The sequence below is a fragment of the Alligator sinensis genome, unplaced genomic scaffold (assembly GCF_000455745.1).
Source record: "Alligator sinensis unplaced genomic scaffold, ASM45574v1 scaffold47_2, whole genome shotgun sequence".
Lineage (NCBI taxonomy): Eukaryota > Metazoa > Chordata > Crocodylia > Alligatoridae > Alligator > Alligator sinensis.
The window spans coordinates 912,486-933,762 of record NW_005842150.1 but is presented as its reverse complement, the minus strand read 5'-3'; the positions used below and the strand labels follow the sequence as shown (position 1 = coordinate 933,762).

Genomic DNA, 21,277 nt, shown 5'->3' with positions numbered 1-21,277 from the left:
GGTCAATATTAGAACTCAAAATCAATTAGAAGACCCCTCTCAGAAATGGTGTGGCTATGGCCATAATTTATCAGGGTGATTATGGGAAATGACTTCACCATTTCCCATCTGTTCTCTGGCAACTGCTCATATGAACGCTCTTACCTCATGGGAAGGAGAAACTAAACTGTTCCTATCTATCCCAGTATTACAGAGGGCTATATTACAATATTTTAATGGTTAATTAATAATAACTTTCTCCCAAATGTGGATTCCTTTATAAACAATAGATGATCAAAGCAGAAGCTAACAATTACATTTCTTTTCGTGCTGCTTCCCATTTAGAAACTGTTTCTTTTAAAAGAGCAGCTTCCACCTGCCTCATTTTTGCTTGATCAGGCAGGATAAATAGTGCTACGGCATCTCCACTGTAAGGAATTTGTACCACTTTACAAGACAGCTTCTTATCATTGTGAATTATATACCAACCATCTTGGGTCATCACATTCACTTTAATTGTAGTGTTGTCATCCACAAAAAAGTCATCTTCCCATGTCAGTCAAATATTAAAAGATCTTTCCCAGTTGGCTGATGATCAAAAGAAAGAATGTAATGTTTTATTTTGTGAAAGAGACTGTATTATTATAAACCAGAGTGATTCAAGTATAATAATGCCACATTTGGAAACTAATGAGTACTCAACCCTTATTTTCCTAATAGGATTTGTTTCCTATCCTGTTTGCTATTTTGTTTCAATAATGTAATAGCCATCTCTGGGCTGAACATTTTATGGATTGTTTGAAGTCAAGACAACAGCTGTATAAAAGGAATTAAATAATCTTGAGATTTTCATTCTAATTTTTTAAAATATAAAAGTCACTTGATTACTAAAGACTTGCTCCAAGAGGGGGTGGGGGCATTTTAATTAGATTGACTCCAGGAGCCACTGTAATTAAAGCGCCTGGAGTGTCATGTGTATCAGCAGCCCTGCACTGAAAAATGGTGGTGGAGGCGCTTTAACTCAAGCTCATCAAGTAAGCTTGAGTTAAAGCACGCCCACCACCATTTTTTAGTTTGCGGACGCTGATACACAGGATGCTGGAGTCTGCTGGAGCATGGTAATTACCATCATCCAGTAGACTCAATTAATTGAGTATGCTCCATCACACTGTAATTACAGCATGTCGGAGCAGCCTTGATGCATGTGTATAGGCACCCAATTTGTCTATTCTTTGTAAAGAAAGCTCTACATCAGATTTCTCCTTTTTTGATAATGTTGCTTCACCAAGGAAAATTTAATGTAGAAGAACATTCCAGTATTTAAGGCTTGATCCAAACACCATTAAAATTAATGAATCATGCTTCTAATGCTCAAGAGATGTTTCCTTCTCAATGGCAACTCATCTGCAATATTCCTGATGTTCTATTTGCTTTCTGTTTGGGACTTCTGGTGAATAAGAGAAAGGAGCATATAGCTCCCAATTAGATTGCATGGGCAAGGCACAAATTCTTCAAAAGTAGAGATATCAATATATAAACAAAAATGACCAGGCTCCGTTTTTTACTACAATGTCACAGATGTGCACATGATTACAGAAGTTTGCTGAGAGATTTAGACCTAGCTGCTCAAAAATATTTCAGCTAAGTTTATTTTATTTGTACCATAAATATATTGCAGAATATTTTTCTTTTCAAAACCTGGCACATAAAGCTATTCCCCCCCATCAATATTTAGGCATCAACTATAGGTAGCCAGATTTTAGATGTGCTGACCGCTTGTAGTTACTATTAATTTCAAGGGGAAATTCTAGAGTCTCTAACAGTGTGGATTCTTATTTTAGGAAGCCTAATGATTTCATAAGCCTGTTCTAGAAAAACTTCCTGGATCAGATCATTTTTAATGCGTGGATCACATATGATTGATTATGTTGAATGCACCATTCCTTTGAAAAATATCATTTTAATCTTCTTCATCTTGTGTGTACCTTGTTTCAGTTCACAATAACATTAGACAGAGACACAACTTTATATATTTTTTCTATGTATCTTCAGGTACCAGGCACGGCTTGTGAATACTGAGATGGTGGGGGCAGATGGAGTGTCCCATGGAGTGCATGCTTAGCGGTGAACTTCTGGTCCAGTTCCAGGTCTGCACCCCGCACCCCCCAGGCTCAGCGATCAGACCCTGGGTGCCCCTCCAGACTCAGGAACCACCAGTCGCTGAGCCATGGGGTGGCGGGGCTGTTCCCAGTGCACTCTGCGGCTTACCTGGAACTGGACCGGAAGTACTATTGATCCACCTCTGGGTCCACCACCAAGCGCATGGACCCCACCCCCCGCACTTCTGTGGGGTTCTCCATCTGTCCCAGCATTTCAGCATTCATGAATCGCGCTTGGTACCTTGAGGTACATAGAAAAAATGTATAAAGCTGTGTCTGTGGCCGAATGGTTGAATCTCTCTGAATCTCTCCGAATCAAATTGGAGGCTTCCAATTCAATTCAGAGAGATGAATGGGTCTCCTGATTCAATTCAAATTCAGACATTCAGCTGCTGAATTGGGCCAGATCTCCTCCAAATCAAATCAGCAACCGAAGATTTGCACAACCCTACTGATTAGGACTCAAATCCTCTTTTCATAATGCAATTTGTTACCTAGCATGTTCACCACATCCCTTCAGGAGTGTCATGAGCATCTCTATACTGAGACTTTGCATGGACTGTTTCAAGTCATGAAAACAATGCAAATGAAATTAAATAATTCTGGTAGTTTCTTTTAAATTTACCATTTAAGGAAATTAGAGTTCTTTGGTTGAAGTTTGATTCTACTATTAAAGGAAATTTTTCACAAAATTGCAGCCCTCTGATAATCTACAAGTAATTAATGTCACAAGCTTCTTTTCATAATTGTGTGTGTGTGTGTGTGTGTGTTTGTGTGTGTGTTTAGTGTTATAGCATTGAGAAAAGTTAGTTTGCAAGAACATGCCAACATCTAGGGATTGATCAAAATTCCCTGAAATCAAAGAACTATACCTTCATGCCCTCAAGTCATAGCTATCTCTAAGTGTCAGCTCAGCTTTTGTTCTGGAGCTCTGGTTGAATGAGGACATAGGAAATGTAGTCCTCCATCATGCTGCATGGGGAAGGAAGAAGCTCTTCAAAAGTAGTTTCTCTAGCATTTTAATGATTCAACTGAAATTAAATAAAATGGTAAAAGTAAATAAAAGAATGTAAATGTAGCAAATCTCAGAGTCGCCCCCCCCCCCCCCCCCGATTTTAATTGTGGATGAGGTTTATTTTCTCCACAAGCTTCATCATCCAAAGGCCAACATGATGATTTGCTCTTTGCCTTTTCACTGTTCTTATATATTCACAATATTTTATATATAATCACATTTTTGTTTGATTGATGGTGTACTGATCAATGTTGCAAATGTTATGTGTAATCTTCCTAAAAAGACATTCCCAATATGATCTTTTTCATTACAGTTAATCTCATATGCCAGCTAACCCTGACAGTGATCCTTCTTCAAAATATTTGTGTATGTTACGTTGCAGAACACAGTTGCATGATGAAAGTAATGTGCCACCTATACAGACTGTCTTACCTTTAAAGAAAATATAGTTGACAAGAACCATTACAGTCTTTGAATCAAGACCCTTGACTAATTGAACAATTTTGCCATGGGTTTTCCTTTCGTAATCATTGATCTGTCAGCTTCTGAGGAATTCTGGAAGTTACTAGAAGAGCTTTCTGCTTCATACAAGCTTTTGATGTCATCCAAAAATTTCTGGATTTGTTTCAGACACCCATCAACAAAGACCGCATTTCCCATACGCAACTGATTCTTGCTGTCAGGATGGGTCAGCATGTGGATGAGATGATGAAAACTATCACAGATTTCCTACTCCTCCAGCTCGGTCAGGTGAAAGGCGAGACCTTCCAGAATCTGAGCCAGCGTGGTTAATCTAGCCCCAAGGGCCAGCATCACAAAGGCAGTGGAGATGCTCACAGGTGAGAAGAAAACGTTCTTGCCAGCTGCCTCTGATGCAGCTTGCCTATAGAATCTGAATGCAGAGTCAGCATTGCTAGGGGCTATCTTGTGACAGGGCATGGCCCTACTTTCATGGTCTTCAACTGGGGGAGAAGGCTCTTGGGTCTCAGTACCTTTCTGATCATCGTTGTGGTGGTTAGGTTGGTGATGGCAGTGGACAACAGCATGAAGTGCAATAATTAACAAACACAGATAGATGGTGGGTTTCCTCTTTCTTTGGAACTATTCTGTGAAGACAGCAAAGTAGTCATATCTAGAGAGTAGTGTAATGATTGCTGGTGGTCCTTTCCCATTGTTACGTGACATTTATTAGATTCATGATTATTTTTCAGTGGCAGGAGGTTCCTGTTGTTCATCTTCTCTATATTTGAGGCAGTAAAGAGGTTCATTTTCCTCAGTTTTCTTTAAGTTCTCAAATATATCTCTGACGCTTATGAAAAAAATGGTGGGGTCAATACTTAGTCAGCTTATTAAATTATCAGAGTCAAGGAATCTCTCTTTCAGGAGTCAGAGAAAAGGAACTTGTCAGGTCACTACGATTATTCATCTAATGATGAACAGGGTTTGTTTGTTTTTTGAAATCCCTAATTTATACCTAAGGCTTGAAGACTAATGCAGCACAGATCAATTGGTTTATTGATTAGAGCTGTAAATAGTCATATCCAACCAGCACCATAAAGTATATGTCACTTATGTCTTGGTCTGTTGTGGCACTGCAGCATATTTTTTGGAACAAGCTTAACACAAAACTACACAAGTCATTTTGTAGCCAGGCAACACTGAAACTGGCAAATGCCCTTTACAAAGTGTTAAGCAGATTTCTAGGCCCTTAATATAATTCAGAAAACATTATGGGAGTTTGCCAACTGCTCATCATAATGAAAGGTGTTCTGTCTGCATCTGAAAAGAGGTAGCATAAAGAAACAGTTGTATAGTGAGCAACTGTGTCAGGAGCCATTTAGTTGGTCTTTGGATTAATTCACTCATGCCTACATGCTGCAGCTGACTATTTATTAGTATCATTAGCTAAATAAGAAAGTCTGTGTGAACTACATCTTGTCTTTGTATAGCAACACAGCTACATCGATTAAGCTGTTTCCAAAGTTTCCGGACTAATAAACACATCTTGGTTTAAGTTCACTCTTACTCCTGAGCTCTAGTTTTCATTAAAGAAGGAAACCCGAGGAGGCATAGTGAACTCTTTTCTCAAGGCAGGATCATCCCCGTCTAAACAGTCTTCTCCAGTTCTTGTTGAACCTACCCTTGCAAATTTCTAGGGATAAAGATTCCATAACTTCCCTGATTAGTCTGTTCTGGTCATGAATCACCTTATTGGTATAAATGGAATAACAGGAATTTTATACAGTTTTGCATTTACTTACTGTACTTCCAGATTAAGAGTATTATTAAAGTTTTCATATAATCTTTATAGACTATCTATTTTTGTTGAGACATGTTTCTTGATCCTAAGTTGGTCCCTCAGACCAAATCAAGAAGTCAGTCTAGTTCTCCTATTATTTGCATGTTGATTTCTACTGAAAGACTGCAAATTAAAATAAACATAGGCAACTTCCAATATTCTCCAATCAAAAATAATTATGGGTAAGCAGGGTAGCCCCAGGTGATGAGGGGTGTTTGGTGGCATGGAAGATTTGTATATTCACAAGAAGTAGTTGGTACTTCTCTAGGAAGCAAAGTTGAGGGTTTCAGGGAGGTTCTTCAGCAGCACCAGAAACTGAACTTCTATCTATGAACCTGTATCTATGAAAATCTGTGTGAAATTTGTAAGAAGCCAAATCCTTTTGGAAGAGAAGCAGGATATGTCACCAAAGACAATAGATAAGCAAAAATAGCTTTGCTAATCAGGTGCAAGTTTGGGAGTTTGAAAAAGAAGGACGTTTCAGTCAGTAGAATGCGGGCCTGATCTGCTACTCCTATAATCGTTAAGTTGTAAAATCCTTTTTTCAAATAATCCAGTTATTTTTCTTACTGGCTAAGATGAAAGTATATTGAAAACATTCTGGCTGTATCTCATCATATACTTTTGGCTGTAGGGTTTCTTGGTGAGACCCTTCTTTACAATGACATGTTAGTACATTTCTTTAATAGCCTCACCTGCGCATCGTTTTGTGACTTGTCTTCTAATTATATAAAAATCTGAATAAATCTTATCAATTCAAACAGATCATGTGTTTAACTAGAGTTACCATATTTCCAGTTTCAAAAAAGAGGACACCTGTCAGGGGGAGGGCGTGTATGATTGTGGGGGAGCAGTGAATTGCCAGTGCCCTGATGCTGCCCCTGTCCCTACCCCTGCCCATGTTGTTCCCCTCACTCCGAGGCCACAGCCTCCCCTGCCCTGCTGCTGCCCCTCACTGCTCACCCACAGACCTCTGGCCCTGCCAGTGCCCCTTACTCCTGCCCCACAATACTCCACTGCCCTGAGGTATGCTGGTGCCCCTCACTTCCAACTCGCAGCCCCCCCGCCTCCCTCCCATTCCTGCAGGTGCCCCTTAGTCCTGACCTACAGCCACCTTGTGCTGTTAGTGCCCCACAATCCTGACCCCACTGCTAGTCTACCCACCCTGGTGCCCCTCACTCCCAAGTCACAGCCTCCCGCCCCAGCCATACCAGTGCCCCTCACTCTTGATCCGCAGCCCCCTGCTCCCCCCAGCCCTGCAGCATCACCTGGCTGCACTGCCCCTGAGAGCAAGGGCACTAGCCCTGGTGCTGCAGGCCCAGCCACACAGTTCTCTGTTTCTCCCAAAGGGCGTCCTATCCCCCTTCACCTTCCCCCTTCCTCTGCTGGAGGGGCAAATGCCTCCCTCGCACTACCCCTTGCCTTGGTGCAGCACTGGCACCAGGATAGCTTCCCCCAGTGCTGGCAAGCACCTGTCCTCCCTCACACACTCATCCCTTCCACATACCCCTAATACACACACACACACACACACACACACACACACACACACACACACACACACACACACACACACTCACATGGTCTTCATAGCCCCCTGGATAGTCCCAAAGCCCTGGTCCTCCAACCCCCATGTTCCACAGACTTACCATCTTGGATTCGGGTAAATGCAGTACATTTTCTGTAGAAAACAAAGTGGTTGGTGGGGGCCCATTGGCGCACACTCATTTGGGTGTACGTGCTAACATTCTGCATGTGGTGCTTAGACCTTCAGCTACTGTTTTGGATTTGGCCCTTAAAAACTGATTCACTGACATCTTAATCTTCTTTTCAATAATTTAAATGGAATAAGCTCTTTAAGGCTCTCATTGTAAGACATGATTTGCAGACCTCATGTTGTTCGTATACCTCTTGTATCCGTCTCTTATTTTCCACTCTCTTTTCTAGTGGTTCTTCAGTGATATTATAAACAGAGGTAATATCGCCTCTCTGCTTCTGTTTGATGTTCCCCTGTGAACACCTCTAACGATCACAATAACTGTGTGGTTATGCACCACAAGTTCCAAGTCCCTTTCTGGGCCACTGCTTGCTAGGGTATGTCCATCTTGTCAGCATGAGCCATTTTCTTCATTACCCTTCATAGAATCAAACCTCATCTTGTTTATCTGATTGATGCATTTGTGTAAAAGACATTAAATACAATTCCCTCTTGAATATTCACCTTGTTTTTCAAAGATATGACAGGTCAGTTTGGCACTTAAAAACCTTAATTCTAAACCAAGGCAGGCAAGATTCTTTGGGTAGATGTGATATATTTTATTAGATCAACTGACTAGCTGGGAAAAAGTTATTTGTAAGATTTTAGGTGCAATCACCCTTCCTCGGGCATAGGTGGTCTCTGCTGTTCTGAGACTTCAAGGAATGAAAGAAGCGAAAAGTGTGACAGGATGTCAGTGAGAGGGTAAATAGGTGGAAATTGGGAAAACAAAGGTAGAGAAGGGAAAGGAGGGGGAAAACGAGGAGTAAAGGAGCCAAAGATAAGTAAGGGAGACTCTACCGTAGTAATTTTCCAAGGTAGAAAAGAGGCTGTCTGTGAAAAAGTAAATAGCTGGAAATTCTAAACCAATGAAATAGTGACTGAAGAAACAAGTGGCTGTAGCCTAGAAGGTATCATATTCAAGATTTATTGATTTAGGAATGTATGCTAATTAAAATTTTGATATAGTTATGGACATCTGGAATTTGACCAGCACTAGATGTAAGGTCTGTAATTGTACAAGCTCTGAAAAGTTATTTTTCAGTGGGGTTTACGATTTTCCCCATGAAAAGGATGCTGCGGATGCGTTTATCAAAAATCAGTATCAGGAAAGGCCTGTTGAATACCATGGTAGGAGGAAGAGAAGTAAAAACAAATTCCACCACACTGGCTGCCGCAGCCTCAGTGCCGTTCTCATGAACATTCAGCAGAGCCTTGTGAACAGCCTGCAAGGAAAAGAAGCAAACATTATGGTGTGGGTTTAGCACAGAACTCTTTAGAAAATCAACTGAGAAATCATGGAACAAGTAACGAAGATGAATGGTGCAAATACAAGCCATGTTCCTAATGAGTTCACTAGAAGCTTTTGCTGTGTAAGTAACTTTCATGAAGCTCCATGAATATCAGAAGCTTGAAGTTTAAAACAAATCACTACTGACCCAGAATGTGTTTTGGCCAATGCTTATGTTAGTTATTTTATTTTGGTAGCTAGAAATGGTTAAATAGCATGTTATTTCTTCTGGATGCTCTTGATAAAATCTTTAAAAACATTTTTCACAGCATTATATGGAATGAGTGAGAATTGCCATATTTTCTTGCATCCCCATCCTCCCAAATAAGGGAATCACCTTACGTTTGGGAGAGAATTAAGAAAAAATAGGTTTTTCTAAAATGATGCCTGAGTAGAGCAGAGATATAGCCCAATCTTCAGCTTGTTCATCCTCTTTCCTGGTTAACTAAAGCTGAAGACTGGTCTCCATGGGTCAATCAGTGATTTTGAAAAGAGTTAAAAAGAGTCCCTGGGGCTGTGAAAAAGGAGAGAGGGAGAGTCAAATGAATGCCTTAGCTACCTGAATAAAACTGCTTGTACTGCTGCTGATCTGTGGAGCAAGAATGAAAGTTGGATGCTTCTATTTTTGGCATAAAATGGGCTTCTCTGACTAAGACATGCACCCTAATTTGAGGGAGTTAATGTTTCACTTCTGGACATTGGAAGACTTAGGCTGCCAGATTGAACAGTACCATCAGCCTGCTCTAGTTGATGACCTATAGACTTGCTCGATGACTTGGGGCAACAAAAATTGCAGAATGGTATTTGAGACCCTGCCTCAAGTTGTGGGACCATTCTCCTATACAGTCAAATCAGGGCCATTAGATGCTGAGAAATACACTGGTCACCATTTTTGTTTACAAACTTACTTTGGAAACCTTCAGCTCAGGCTTTCCAGTGATTCCAGAGAGATCTCCATCACCAGTGAATACATCAATCACACCAAGGCTTTCAAAGATATCTTTCAGGTCATAGGTGCCTGAGATAGAAATTCTTGGAATGTGCAGATCAACTCTTCTGTTGAGAGGAACACAAGATTATGGTACAAAAACTGCAATCAGACACCACCAAAGTGTACCTGCTAGAAAGTGATGCCTGAAAAAAATCTTTTGTGACTGATCAGGAGTCCACTTAATTTGGGTGGATTTTTCTGGGGACAAATCCAGCCCCAACTCAGTGTCTCTAGACAAAATGTTCTTAGTTGAACCTTTGCAGAATTCCTGAGAGATATGAGGCTGACTTGGGAGTGCCTTGCAGAGCCCGATGTCCCTTTAATAGTAAGGAATTCCTCTTAGTGCAATTTGCCTTCACAGCAGTGCACTCAAGGCTCCTGAGGGTGCTGAGTCTGGGATACAGGGACTTTTGATGCTGTGATTCTCCTTTTCCTTTGGGTGGCTACATAAAGGTCTGTTGAGGCCACTTGTGCCATTAGCCTGAACATAGGCTTTGGAGCAGCACCAGTGAAAAAAAATTACAATCACCTGCTCATCTCTTATTTGCTCACCCACAACACCTGCTGAGCAGCTTGGTGGAGGCCTCTGTGTTTTCCTGTGTGAAACACTATGGATCCTCCTCTTCAACTGTATTTTCCTGAGGATGTGGAAGGGGCCTAAGTGACTGTTGACTCAGTTGTTCTACTTATAATATCTCACAGACACCAATGGAACTCAGGAATTCATCCATTGATATAGGGGTACTCTTAGTAATAACTAATTTAATATAAGGTTTTGTGTGGGATGTGGAAGGGAAAACAGTAATACAGACATTAACAATTACCCTGCTTTAAGTGTGTTTGCCCATTTAGCAACTGTTTCTTTCACCAGAGCATCTTCCACCTGCTTCATTTTTCCTGGATCAGGCAGGATAAATAAGGCTGCAACATCTCCAAGGTAAGGAATTTCCACCATTTCACAAGATAGCTGCTTATCATAGTGAGTTTTATACCAACCATCTCGGTTCATCATACGGACTTTAACTGCTGTGTTCTCATGAACAAAAAAGTCTCTTTCATAAGTGGCATCAGAATTGAAAGGTTTCTCCCAGTACGCTGGTAATCAAAGGAAAGAATATAATAGAATATATTGAGATAAAGAATGTATTATTATAAACAAGAATAATTCAAGTGTAATAAATTTACATCTGTGGACTGATTAGTAGTCCCGATTTGCCTGCCAGATCACAGGAGGCTGCTGCTGGCGGCTGGGACCAGTGCTGGGCGCAGCCCGCACCCAGCGCCAGGGACTGCTGCTGTCACTGGCCCCAGTCAGCAGCAACAGCATGCTGTCATCCGGCGCACAGATCTGGAGGCCCGCACCCCTTGGAGGGCTGGGGGATGTGCTAGAATCCTCCCAGGGGGCATGGCCCCCGGATCTGTGCCGGATGACAGGAGGCTGCTGCTGCCAGCTGGGACTGGCGCTGAAGCCATGTAAGTCCACTTTGAAACTTGAAACATTTCAAAATTTTTAAAATGTTTCAAGTGCTTGTATTTCATTTTGAAGCTGTTTCAAAAGTTTCAGTTTTGCTGTTTCAAGTTTAAAACGCATCGAAACACCTTCAAAATGAAACACCTGGTGAAATTTTGCACAGCCCTAGTGCCAAAGTGGCCTTGTGGATAGAGTGGTGTCAATTAAGCCTCTCTGTAACTAGTATCTCAATTCCACCTAAGACTGACTTGTGAACTTTAGAAATCAACCTAGAATCTGGCCTCTGTCTTGCAAATGTTATGTGTAATCTTCCTGAAAGACATTCCCGATATGATCTTTTTCATTACAGTTAATCTCATAGGCTGGCCAACCCTGACAATGACCTTTCTTGAAAATATTTGTGTATGTTACATTGCAGAACACAGTTGCGTGATGAAAGTAATAAGTGCCACCTACACAGACTCTCTTACCTTTAAAGTAAATGTAGTTGACAAGAACCATTACAGTATTTGGATCAAGACTCTTGATTAACTGAACAATTTTCCCATGGGTTTTCCTCTCGATGTAATCATTGATCTCTTTCACAGCTTCTGAGGAATTCTGGAAGTTACTAGAAGAGCTTTCTGCTTCATACAAGCTTTTGATGTCATCCAAAAACTTCTGGATTAGTTTCACTTGCTCATCGACAAAGACTGCATTTCCCATACTCAGCTGAATCTTGCTGTCAGGACGGTTCCGCCTGTGGATGAGATGATGAAAACCATCATGGATCTCCTTCTCCTCAAGCTCTGTCAGGTTAAAGGTGAGACCTTCCAGAATCTGAGCCAGCGTGGTTGATCTAGCCCCAAGGGACAGCATTGCAAAGGCAGTGGAGATGCTAACAGGTGAGAAGAAAACGTTCTTGCCAGCTGCCTTTGATGCAGCTTGCCTATAGAATCTGAATGCAAAGTCAGCATTGCTAGGGGCTATCTTGTGACAGGGCATGGCCCTACTTTCATGGTCTTCAACTGGGGGAGAAGGCTCTTGGGTCTCAGTATCTTTCTGATCATCATCGTGGTTGTCAGGTTGGTGATTACAGTGGACAACGGCATGAAGTGAAATAATTACCAAACACAGATAGATGGTGGGCTTCATTTTTCTTTGGCACTGTTCTGTGAAAAGAGAACAAAGTAGTCATTGCATCTAGAGAGTAGTGTAATGAACATTGGTCATCCTCTCTGAATTTTACATTACATTTATTAGCTTTATGATAATTTTTCAGTGGCAGTAGGTCCCTGTTGTTCATCTTCTCTATTTCTGGAGCATTTAGAGCAGTTGTTTTTCCTTAGCTTCCTTAAAGATCTCAGATCTTCAACTGTTCCTCCCCCAAGACAATCAGGGGCTTATGGAAAGGAATAAGGGGTGAGGAGGCTGAATTTATTAATCTGTCAGATTTAAGGAGCATCTATTTTAGAAGTCAGAGGGCAAATAAAAAAAACAAGCTGGGGAACCAGGAATATTAATGTAAAAGCTGTTTTTTTTTAATGTATTACCTAATTTATCACTATCTATTAGGAGACAAATCCAGCACAGATCTATTGGTTTATTGATTAGAGCTGTAAAAAGCCATATCCAAACAACAACAGAAATGATATGTAACTAAAACTTGGTTTGTTGCAGCACTGCAGCATATTTATTTTTCTGGAATAAGCATGGCACGTAACTGCGCATGACCCCTTTTATACCCAACTTGTTTACAACGTGTAATCTTATAGAATGGCTTGTTCTCAAGTGCTTTGTTCAAAAAAGTATTCAGAAATATCACAATGCTAGGCACCAGTGTTATTGCTAGCTGTCTGGAATTCTTAAAAAAGGAGGAATAAGAAACAAACTGTCAGTGAGAGACCCTTTTATAACCCTTTTCTTTTATAATCTCCAGTGGACTTTACCAGGTTTCCCATCTAAACAGCTTTAGCAGGTGATCTAAATTTATCAGTTGATTGGTTGGCTACCTAACTAAGCAAAACCAGTTTTCTTGGTCTTATATAATCACTGTATTACACAAGTCGACTTATTCAAATATCAGAAAGTATCAGTAGATGATTCACAGAACCTGGACTTGTCCTCTTAGATCAGGGGAGGCAAAATACTAGGGCTGTGCAAAATTTCGCCAGCTGTTTTGTTTTGACTCATTTTGAGCTAGAAACAGTGAAATCAAAACAAAATGAAGGGCTTTGAAACAGCCTTGAAATGAAATGAAATGAGGGCAGAAACGTTTTGAGTTTCGAAGCTGTAGCTGGGTTTGCCTGCAAGGAAACAGAAAGTAAGGAGAGAGAGGGAGAAGAGGGGGGAAGGACACAGTGAGGGTGCACCTTAACAGACATGCTGGAGAAGAAGCTCCTGCAGGAGAGGAAAGAAAGGCTTTGTCACAGTTTGGCTGCCTGAGATGCTGCTGGTGCTTCTGTGCTGCTCATTAAGTTATTATTTTACCTGTTGTTATTTAAAGTGGTGGACTGAGCTGAGGCTGTAGGGGAGGAGGAGACCACAACGGGGCACACTACTGTGCCATGTATAGGCCCTAGAGCCAGTGAGGGTGCGCTTTACCACACGCACCCAGTCACACATGTCATGAGTTTTTGCTTGTCAGCAGCTTGAGGTGCAGTTTCCCAGAACCCCCTGCACATATCTCTTTGAAACCTGGCAAGCTTCATGGCCTCAGCAGGAGCTATCATGCCTGCAGTTTTCACCCTGCTATGCCTTAATATATACACGTGGCACGAATTTTGCTTGTCAGCAGCTTGAGGTGCAGTTTTCCAAAAACACCTGCATGTATCTCCTTGAAACTTGGCAAGCTTTGCGGCTCTTCTCACCACCCAGCCCCCACGCCTTCCCACTTACAAGTGACATGAGTTTTGCTTTCATGAATATGAGGTGCAGTTTCCCAGAAACCCCTTCACCTATCTCCTTGAAACCTGGCAGACTACATTCCCGCAGAAGGGGCTACCATCCCTGGTGATTTCATCCAAATCTGCCAAAAAATGACAAAGTTACAGGCAGTTTCATGCTTCCCCATTATAGCCTATGGGTGAAACGTTGAAACAGCATTGCAACAGTGAAACAGTTTTGATGAAACAAAATGGAACAATGCTTCAAAATGAAATGAAACTCAAAATGAAACACTGTCCCAGTGAAATGGAAAATGAAAGGAAATGGTGCTGTTTCATGTAGCCCTACAAGATACTGCCCACAGGCCAGATCTGACTTGCCAGGCCATTCTATCTAGCTTGTGGGACCCCACCAAAAGACAATTATTACTGGCCCATGGCTGCTCCTCTGAAAGCCAGTGGGAGGCGTGGGCTTTCAGAGGTGTGGGCTTTCAGAGGCCACATGCCAGTGAGCTGGGCTGGGCCATCTCTGTGCCTCTATCTCCATGGGATTCCCAACACTCTAGCTGGGAGCACCATGTGGAGGCATGGAGCCAACCCAGCCTGATGCATGTGGCTCCCTGCAGTTCCCAGCACTCCAGCCAGGAGCTGCAGGGAGTCATGTGCGCTCGGACCGGGCCGGCTCCATGCCACCATGTATGGCTCCTGGCACTCCATCTGGGAGTTGCACTCCATCGGGCTGGGTTGGGCTGACTTCATACCAGTACCTGGGGCTCTCAGCACTGCAGCTGGGAGCTGTGGGAACTGTGCACCATTGGCCGGGCCAGGCTAGCTCTGTGCTTCCATATATGGCTCCCCACTGGAGTTCTAGGAGCCCCTTGTGAAGGCATAGATCCAACATGGATCTGGCCCGGCCTTATGGCAGTGATTCCCTGTGGCTCCTGGCACTCCAGTGGGAAGCCGCGTGCCATCAGGCCAGCTCTGTGCTGTCACATGCAGCTTCCAGGACTCAGCCAGAGACATATGCTGCTAGGGGACTCCGCCTACCATGGGCCATGAGCACCCTGAGGGTCTGCTACCTGCTGCTGCTGCCACCAGCAGTAAAGGCCATGTGCCAGGAAGAGGAAGAGATGTGGTGAAGGGCCCCACATGCGCACACCACCATATCCACACCTGCCCAACCCCATCCCCCACACACACATTTACACCGCCCACACTCCCTCACAACCTTCCCCATACACACATCCCAATACACACTCCCCACCCACATGATACACAAAAGTAAGACTTTATTTTGAACTATTGTGCAATCGCTTTTATATACACCACATAAACACACATAAATCAGGACAAAAATATTATTTTAAATAAAATTAAAGTATGTTATAGTTACATGTGCATGCCAAGCATGGCACATGTTAGCCATTTTGCTCGGCACACCACTGCCAGCCTGGGCTCTAGGCAGCTGCTATGAGCCATGGAGCCTGGGCTGCTCCCAGCAGGCAGCTGGGAGGCTGCAAGCCCTGCTGCAAGCAGCCTGGGCACCATGGCTAGCAACAGCTACTGCAGATCCTGGACCAGCTGCAGCTGGGAGGCTGCAAACAGCTGCTGCCTTCCTGCCCTAGCCCTGGCCCCAACAGGCACAGTTTCAGCACCTACTGCCTTCCTGGAGTCCGGGGCCCAGAGACAGCCGGGGCTGGGACAGGGAGGTGGCAGCTGTTTGCAGCCTCCTGACTGCAGCCTGCCCAGGTTCTGAGTAGCTGCTGATAGCCATGGAGCCCGGACTGCTCCCAGCAGGAAGCTGGGAGGATGCAAGCCCTGCTGCAATCAGCCCAGCTTCCTGCTGGGAGCAGTCCGGGCTCCATGGCTATCAGCAGCTACTCAGAACCTGGGCAGGCTGCAGTCAGGAGGCTGCAAACAGCTGCTGCCTCCCCACCTTGGCCCCGGCCCTGGTCCCAGCTGCCTTCCAGCCCCAGACCTGGCCCCAGGCTCCAGGAAGGCAGCAGGTTCCAGCAGTGCTCCCCACCGTGCTGCCCTCCCCACCGTCTCTGCAGAGCAGTGTGTGGAACCCGGCACAGCAGGGGACAGCAGGGAGGTGCATGAAAGCTGTCTGCTGCTCTGAGCTCCCCACTGCCCTGGCCACACTTCCCCTGCAGGTGGGGGAAGCAGCAAGGGGCACAACCCTGTGCTGCTGCCCATGCTGCCCCAGTGCACACAGGGGAAGTGTGACCAGAGCAGTGGCAGGTAGCTTCCCTGTGCAGCCCCTCTGTGCACTACCACTCTGGGTCATATGTGCTGTGCTCCAGAAAGCCCAGGGGAGGGCAGCAGGGCTGAGAGTGCACCATGTGCGACCTGGAGCAGCACTGCACAGAGAGGCCACACAGGAAAGCTGCCTGCCACTGCAAGCTCTGCGCTGACCTGGTCACATTTCCCCTGTGTGCATGGGGGCAGCAGGGGCAGCAGCACAGGATTGTGCCCCTTTCTACTGCCCCCACCTGCAGGGGAAGTGTGGCCAGGGCAGCAGGGAGCTTGGAGAAGTAGACAGCTTTCATGCGTCTCCCCGCTGTGCCCGGTTCCACATGCTGCTCTGCAGAGGCAATGGGAGAGGGCAGTACGGGAGGGAGCATGAACCCACAGTGTGTACCTGCCCTGCCCCTGCCTCTCAGAAAGATCTGGGGGGCACAGATTCCCCCTGCCCCCAGGGAGTGCATGCTGCCACTGGGAGCTGGCGCCACTCCCCCGCACGAGCCCACAGCAGACAGCAGCAGTGGGGGAAGCCAGTTTCTGCTCCTGTTGCAGCAGCCACTGCCTTCTGTTGGGGGCAGGGAGCTGCAGACCTGGTTCCCTGGCGCATGGCCCTGACAGCTGGGGGCTCCCTTTGGCAGGGCTGGGGGGCAGGAGCTTTGAGTGGGGGGCAAGGAGCATGAGCAGGGCTGGGGGCTGTTGTGGGGGGACCCGCACAAAACAAATACACAAGATCAAAGGTAGTGCAAGAAGTTTTATTTATTGTCACCAGGTTTACTATTTTTAGAAAATCTGGTATTTACTGTAAAAAAAGGCAACATTTATGTTTTGTAACTATACTAATATGCAGTGTATCCTGCCATGTACCCCTTGTCCTCATTTTATTTCTGGCATGCCGGCACTCCGGCACCTTCCAAGGTAGACGTGTTTTTTTCAGCATTCTGGCCCCCTGTTATAGTAAATGTTTGATTTTTAATATATGATTTGATTTTTTCTGGTTCCAAGTTGGTAAATCCCCCTCCCAAAAGGAGTGCTTCAAGGGGTCTGGAGAGGGACTTCTAGTGGCAGAGGTCGGGATTAGGTGCAGGGTTTCCATTCCCAAGATGGTGACCAGGGGGAGGGGCACCTGTCAAGGGGTGGGGCTACTCTTGTGGCCCTCAACAGAAATATCAAAGCCCTCGACAACTCAACAAAAGTTGTTTAGCCTTCCGGCCAAAATAATTGCCTACCCCTGCCTTAGTGCAAGCTATGTGCATCAAGAACACAATAAAATATAGTCACAAGACCTGAGATAGACACACCATAAAAGTCAAACTGAAACTCATGCACTGTATGTAGGAAAATCCCAGTCATTACATTATAGGATATAGAAAAAGTGGCCTGAACCATCCCTCATTTGGAGCATCTTCTTTGACACCAAAAATGAATTGCACTGGCCAATGGGATGACATTCAGACCCTCCCCAGTTACCACTCTTTGCTACTTCCCTAACTGTTTCAGCCCCAATGAACCTATCCTTCATAAATTTGTCTTATACCTTTTTCAGTATAGTTATACTACTGGCTTCTGCAATATCTTATGACAGTAAGTTACCTGCTAATTTTGTGTTGTGTAAAAAAGTGCTTCCTTTTTTAAAACTTGATGTCTGATAATTTCATGAGGTGCACCCTAGTTCTTGTATTATGATACAGAATCGATAGCAGTTCTTTATTCACACAAAGCTCTCGCAAGAGAGAAGGGAGATCAGGGAGCATGGGCAGACTGGTCTGACCAGTGCAAGTGTCAGACAGTGGGTGGTTTGCCTGAGCCTGTCATGCACTCCAATAGGTAGCCCTCTCACAGAAAACACCACTGCTGCCACTCTTTTACTCACTATTTTAATGGTTAGAACACTTACCTGAGATAAAGGATACCCGGGCTCAAATATTGTCTCTGTCTAAAGTGTACTCAGACCTAGATCTGCCACCTCTAAGGAAAGCACTCACAGAGATTTAGGTCATGGTGATCAACCTCTGGTCCATCGGTCAAATCTGGTCCATGGAGCCCTGTCATCTGGCCTGCAGTGCCCCCGACAGGTCCAGAAACTTGGTAGTGGGGGAGCAACAGCAATTAACACTGCCACTGATCCCCTGTCACCAAATTTCCAAGTCCTGCAGCCAGGTGGCATAGCCCCTTGTGCCAGATTTGGCCAGCATGCAGGGCCAAGGCAGCAGGTTTGATCAGGTGAGTGCAGGGCTATGGCTGGAGCCCAGTCTAGCATGCATGGGGCTGTGGCCAGGGCCAGGGCTAGAGCGGTAGGCCTGATCCTACATGCATGGGGATGAGGCCAGGGCAGTAGGTCCAACCCAGTGTGCCAGGGTTGGGCCAGGGTTGGGGTTCAATTCAGTGCATGCAGGGCTGGGGCCATGTGCCAGATCAGATTATTTCTGTGAACTGACCCTGTGCTGGTTTGGGCCATGGGCTAGTTCTGTACCCTGGATCTGGTCTGGAGACCAACCCTGCACTATTCATCCAGCCCACAACCCAGAAAGGTTGGTCACTGCTGCTTTAGGGCATTTTGGCATAAGGCTCTCTCAGGCCATGGACAAATGTTACATTTGCAGTACTAAATATGCCTTTGGAGTTCAACAAAACATGAACTTGCAGCCATTCAAGTTAGAGGGAGGGAGAGAGGGATGGAGGCAGGGAGGGAAGGAGAGAGAGTGGCTGGCTACCCAAACAACTTGCCCAGTTTCAGCAAGCTGGTAAAGAGCCATGATGGGACCCTGCTACAAGATATGTCTCCCACCTAACAGGAACTGTTGGGAACAGCTTTGACACCTGTGGGATGGGTGGCAGTGACTACAACTGCTCCCCACCACAAAGCAAAAATCACTGGAGACTGTAGAAGCTCCTCTTGCTGCCACAGCCCCAGCAGGAGCAGCTAATTTGCTCACAGGGGTAGTGGTACAAAGAACATAACCCTGTCCCCCACACGTGGCTAGGGTCTGTCAGCTACTGCTTCTGCCTTAGGACCAGTACCAGGCCAAGGGCAGCAGCAGTGGCAGCTGTCCAGTACAGCCCTGATTTACCCAAGCGTAGGGGTCTACCCAACTCAAGGAGGCGGACGGCCAATTTTGTAGGCAGATTACTGGGTCAGCTCTCCTTTTTGTGGACTTATTATGGTGTGGGTGCCCCATGCCTCTGACTGGCTGAGAGAACTGTCCATCACGTGGCCCTGCCCCTCACCACTAAGTGGTGGAGAGGGGCAGGGCTGCATGACAGGCAGCACTCTCAGCCAATCAGTGGCAAGGAGCAGCAGTGGCAACCACCTTGCCTGCTCACCTTCATGCTGGCAGCTCCGTTATGCTATGCTATGCAGTCATAAGTCAAACTTACTTATTTTTAATAAGTTTTTTTTTTCCTGTGGATTTTGTGGAGATTGCCCGATTTCATGAATTCTGCAAAATCTTCAAAATTGTGATTCGAGTAGGTCGCTTCCCATGTGGGTGGTAGGAGCAGGGAGCATGCCAATTTCCCCCTGCGGGCAGCTGGGGCTGTCTGTTGCTGCTGCTATCCTGGTACCAGTCTGGTTCTGAAGCAGCACCCATAATTACAAACACAGCCCCCAGTTGCCCACAGGGAGGTGAGGCAAAAAGCATGCCACGTGGCATCAGCTGGAGACAGCTTCACAGCTGAAGAGAGCATGGGAGCAGGGAGGAGAAAAGGAGCAGCCCCCACATCTCCTGTCTGGAGAGCATGCCTGTGAGGTGACTTTGTAGCTCTCCAGCCAGGGTGCTGGAACACCTGTAGCACTGCAAATAAACACGTGGTCATGCCCTCAGTCTCTCCGGTTGATACTGTTCCACTTTGAATGAAATATTTAGCTGTTAATTGGAGCAGGGACCTGAACCCAAGCCTGTCTTAATTATTCAATGCAAAGTGAAATATCTTTAGCGGTAGAAGATGAAAGGACTCCACCTCAGCTACACTAGAGCCTATGGTTATGCCACTGTTTTCAGAAGTGGGAGCTCTGGTTTCATGTCCTTTTGAGTAAAGAAGGATTTTGAATATGGATCTGTCCTACATGCTAACAACAGTTTTTGGAATCAGGCCCTACAGAGGAGCGGCTGGAGGAATGTTTAATGAATGAGTCCCATTGTATCTTAGGTGTGAATAAGGCACCTAGGTGCTTCTTATTCTCAGGATTTAGGAAGTTCATGGCAAGTTTTTGGAACTTTGTTGTCAAAAACATTAGACCACCACAGTATTTAGGTGCCTCAGAATTAGGTAGCTGCATAGCAGTAGAATTTGGGATCTATATTAAACATAAAAACCAGCAGTGGTAGTTAGGTGCCATAGCTCTTTTTTGGATCAGGCCACCGGGTCCACTGGAGGTCCTAGGAACATGATAACAGCACATTATCGCTGCGCCCCACCTGCAGGTTTAGAATATATCTTGTGTATGGAGCAAGTATTTCCTAGCCCTCCCTCCTCACTCAGGTGGTTTGTATGGCAGAGCCCTAGCAGGGACTCTCAAACCTGTGCTGTCTTTACAGGCTGGCAGTTTACAAGGAAAAGACTTTTCTTCCCTTGTAAAATGAACATGTTTCATTTTGAGCCAATAAGATAAAAAACATGCAGTCTCACAAGGCCTGTTTTATAGTCACCATTCAAGGCACAGCCATGGTTTATGGGACCACATTAAATTATCCCCATGTTTGTTGTTAAATATTATTTGACTAAGTCAGCTTGCTTCCCCATTACAGCAGCCAGGTCTGTATTTACAGAAGAGATTGTTCAATGCACAATCACCCATATGGGAAAGAAACAGTCCAACAAGCTAAAGTCCTTACACTACAAACCCACATTCTTTTAAAACATATATTGAATACAATACTCACAGTACATTTGAAAGGATCCTGCTGATGTCTGATGTGTGCTGCTTCTTGCCCTATTATTTATGTCCCTGAACAGCTTTAAGTAAACTGTTCTCTGTTAAATATTTAACAACTGAGCAAAGAAAAATTATCTCTAAGAACACATACCTAATGCTGATGTAGCTATTTCTTTTTCTTTTTTTTTTGCATTTAGGCTAATGAGCCCCCTCCTCCTTCCCCCATCCACTCAGAGCAGAGGGTAGAGGGTAGCTGTGGTTATGATACTTACTACCTCCCAAAACACATAATCTCTATGAAAGTACACCATTGAGATGAGGGAGTAAATACC

General features: G+C 44.8%; 1 protein-coding gene and 1 pseudogene across 2 annotated transcripts; both read right to left on the bottom strand.

The window, feature by feature from the left end:
• Positions 1–292: 292 nt before the first annotated feature.
• Positions 293–4,092, bottom strand: LOC102375293 (annotated as a pseudogene).
• Positions 4,093–7,792: 3,700 nt separating this feature from the next.
• Positions 7,793–21,028, bottom strand: LOC102370152 (alpha-1-antitrypsin-like). 2 transcript variants are annotated; one of them, XM_025206270.1, is made up of 5 exons: positions 20,958–21,028; positions 11,432–12,112; positions 10,315–10,585; positions 9,408–9,555; positions 7,793–8,434 (listed from the first exon to the last, which is right to left on the bottom strand). In XM_025206270.1, exons 2-5 carry the CDS (start codon positions 12,093–12,095, stop codon positions 8,243–8,245), a joined length of 1,275 nt encoding a protein of 424 aa, XP_025062055.1. In that variant the 5' UTR covers positions 12,096–12,112; positions 20,958–21,028; the 3' UTR covers positions 7,793–8,242. The 2 variants fall into 2 exon arrangements, with proteins under 2 accessions (XP_025062055.1, XP_006025542.1); XM_006025480.3 differs by having other exon boundaries at positions 20,953–21,026.
• Positions 21,029–21,277: the final 249 nt, after the last annotated feature.

Excerpts from the sequence above, each read along its gene's own strand:
- LOC102370152 (XM_025206270.1), bottom strand. The coding sequence starts at position 12,095 with ATGAAGCCCACCATCTATCTGTGTTTGGTAATTATTTCACTTCATGCC. Across the intron at positions 10,586-11,431 it reads CAACTACATTTACTTTAAAG|CGTACTGGGAGAAACCTTTC; the intron begins GTAAGAGAGTCT and ends TTTGATTACCAG. Across the intron at positions 9,556-10,314 it reads GCAAACACACTTAAAGCAGG|AAGAGTTGATCTGCACATTC; the intron begins GTAATTGTTAAT and ends TCCTCTCAACAG.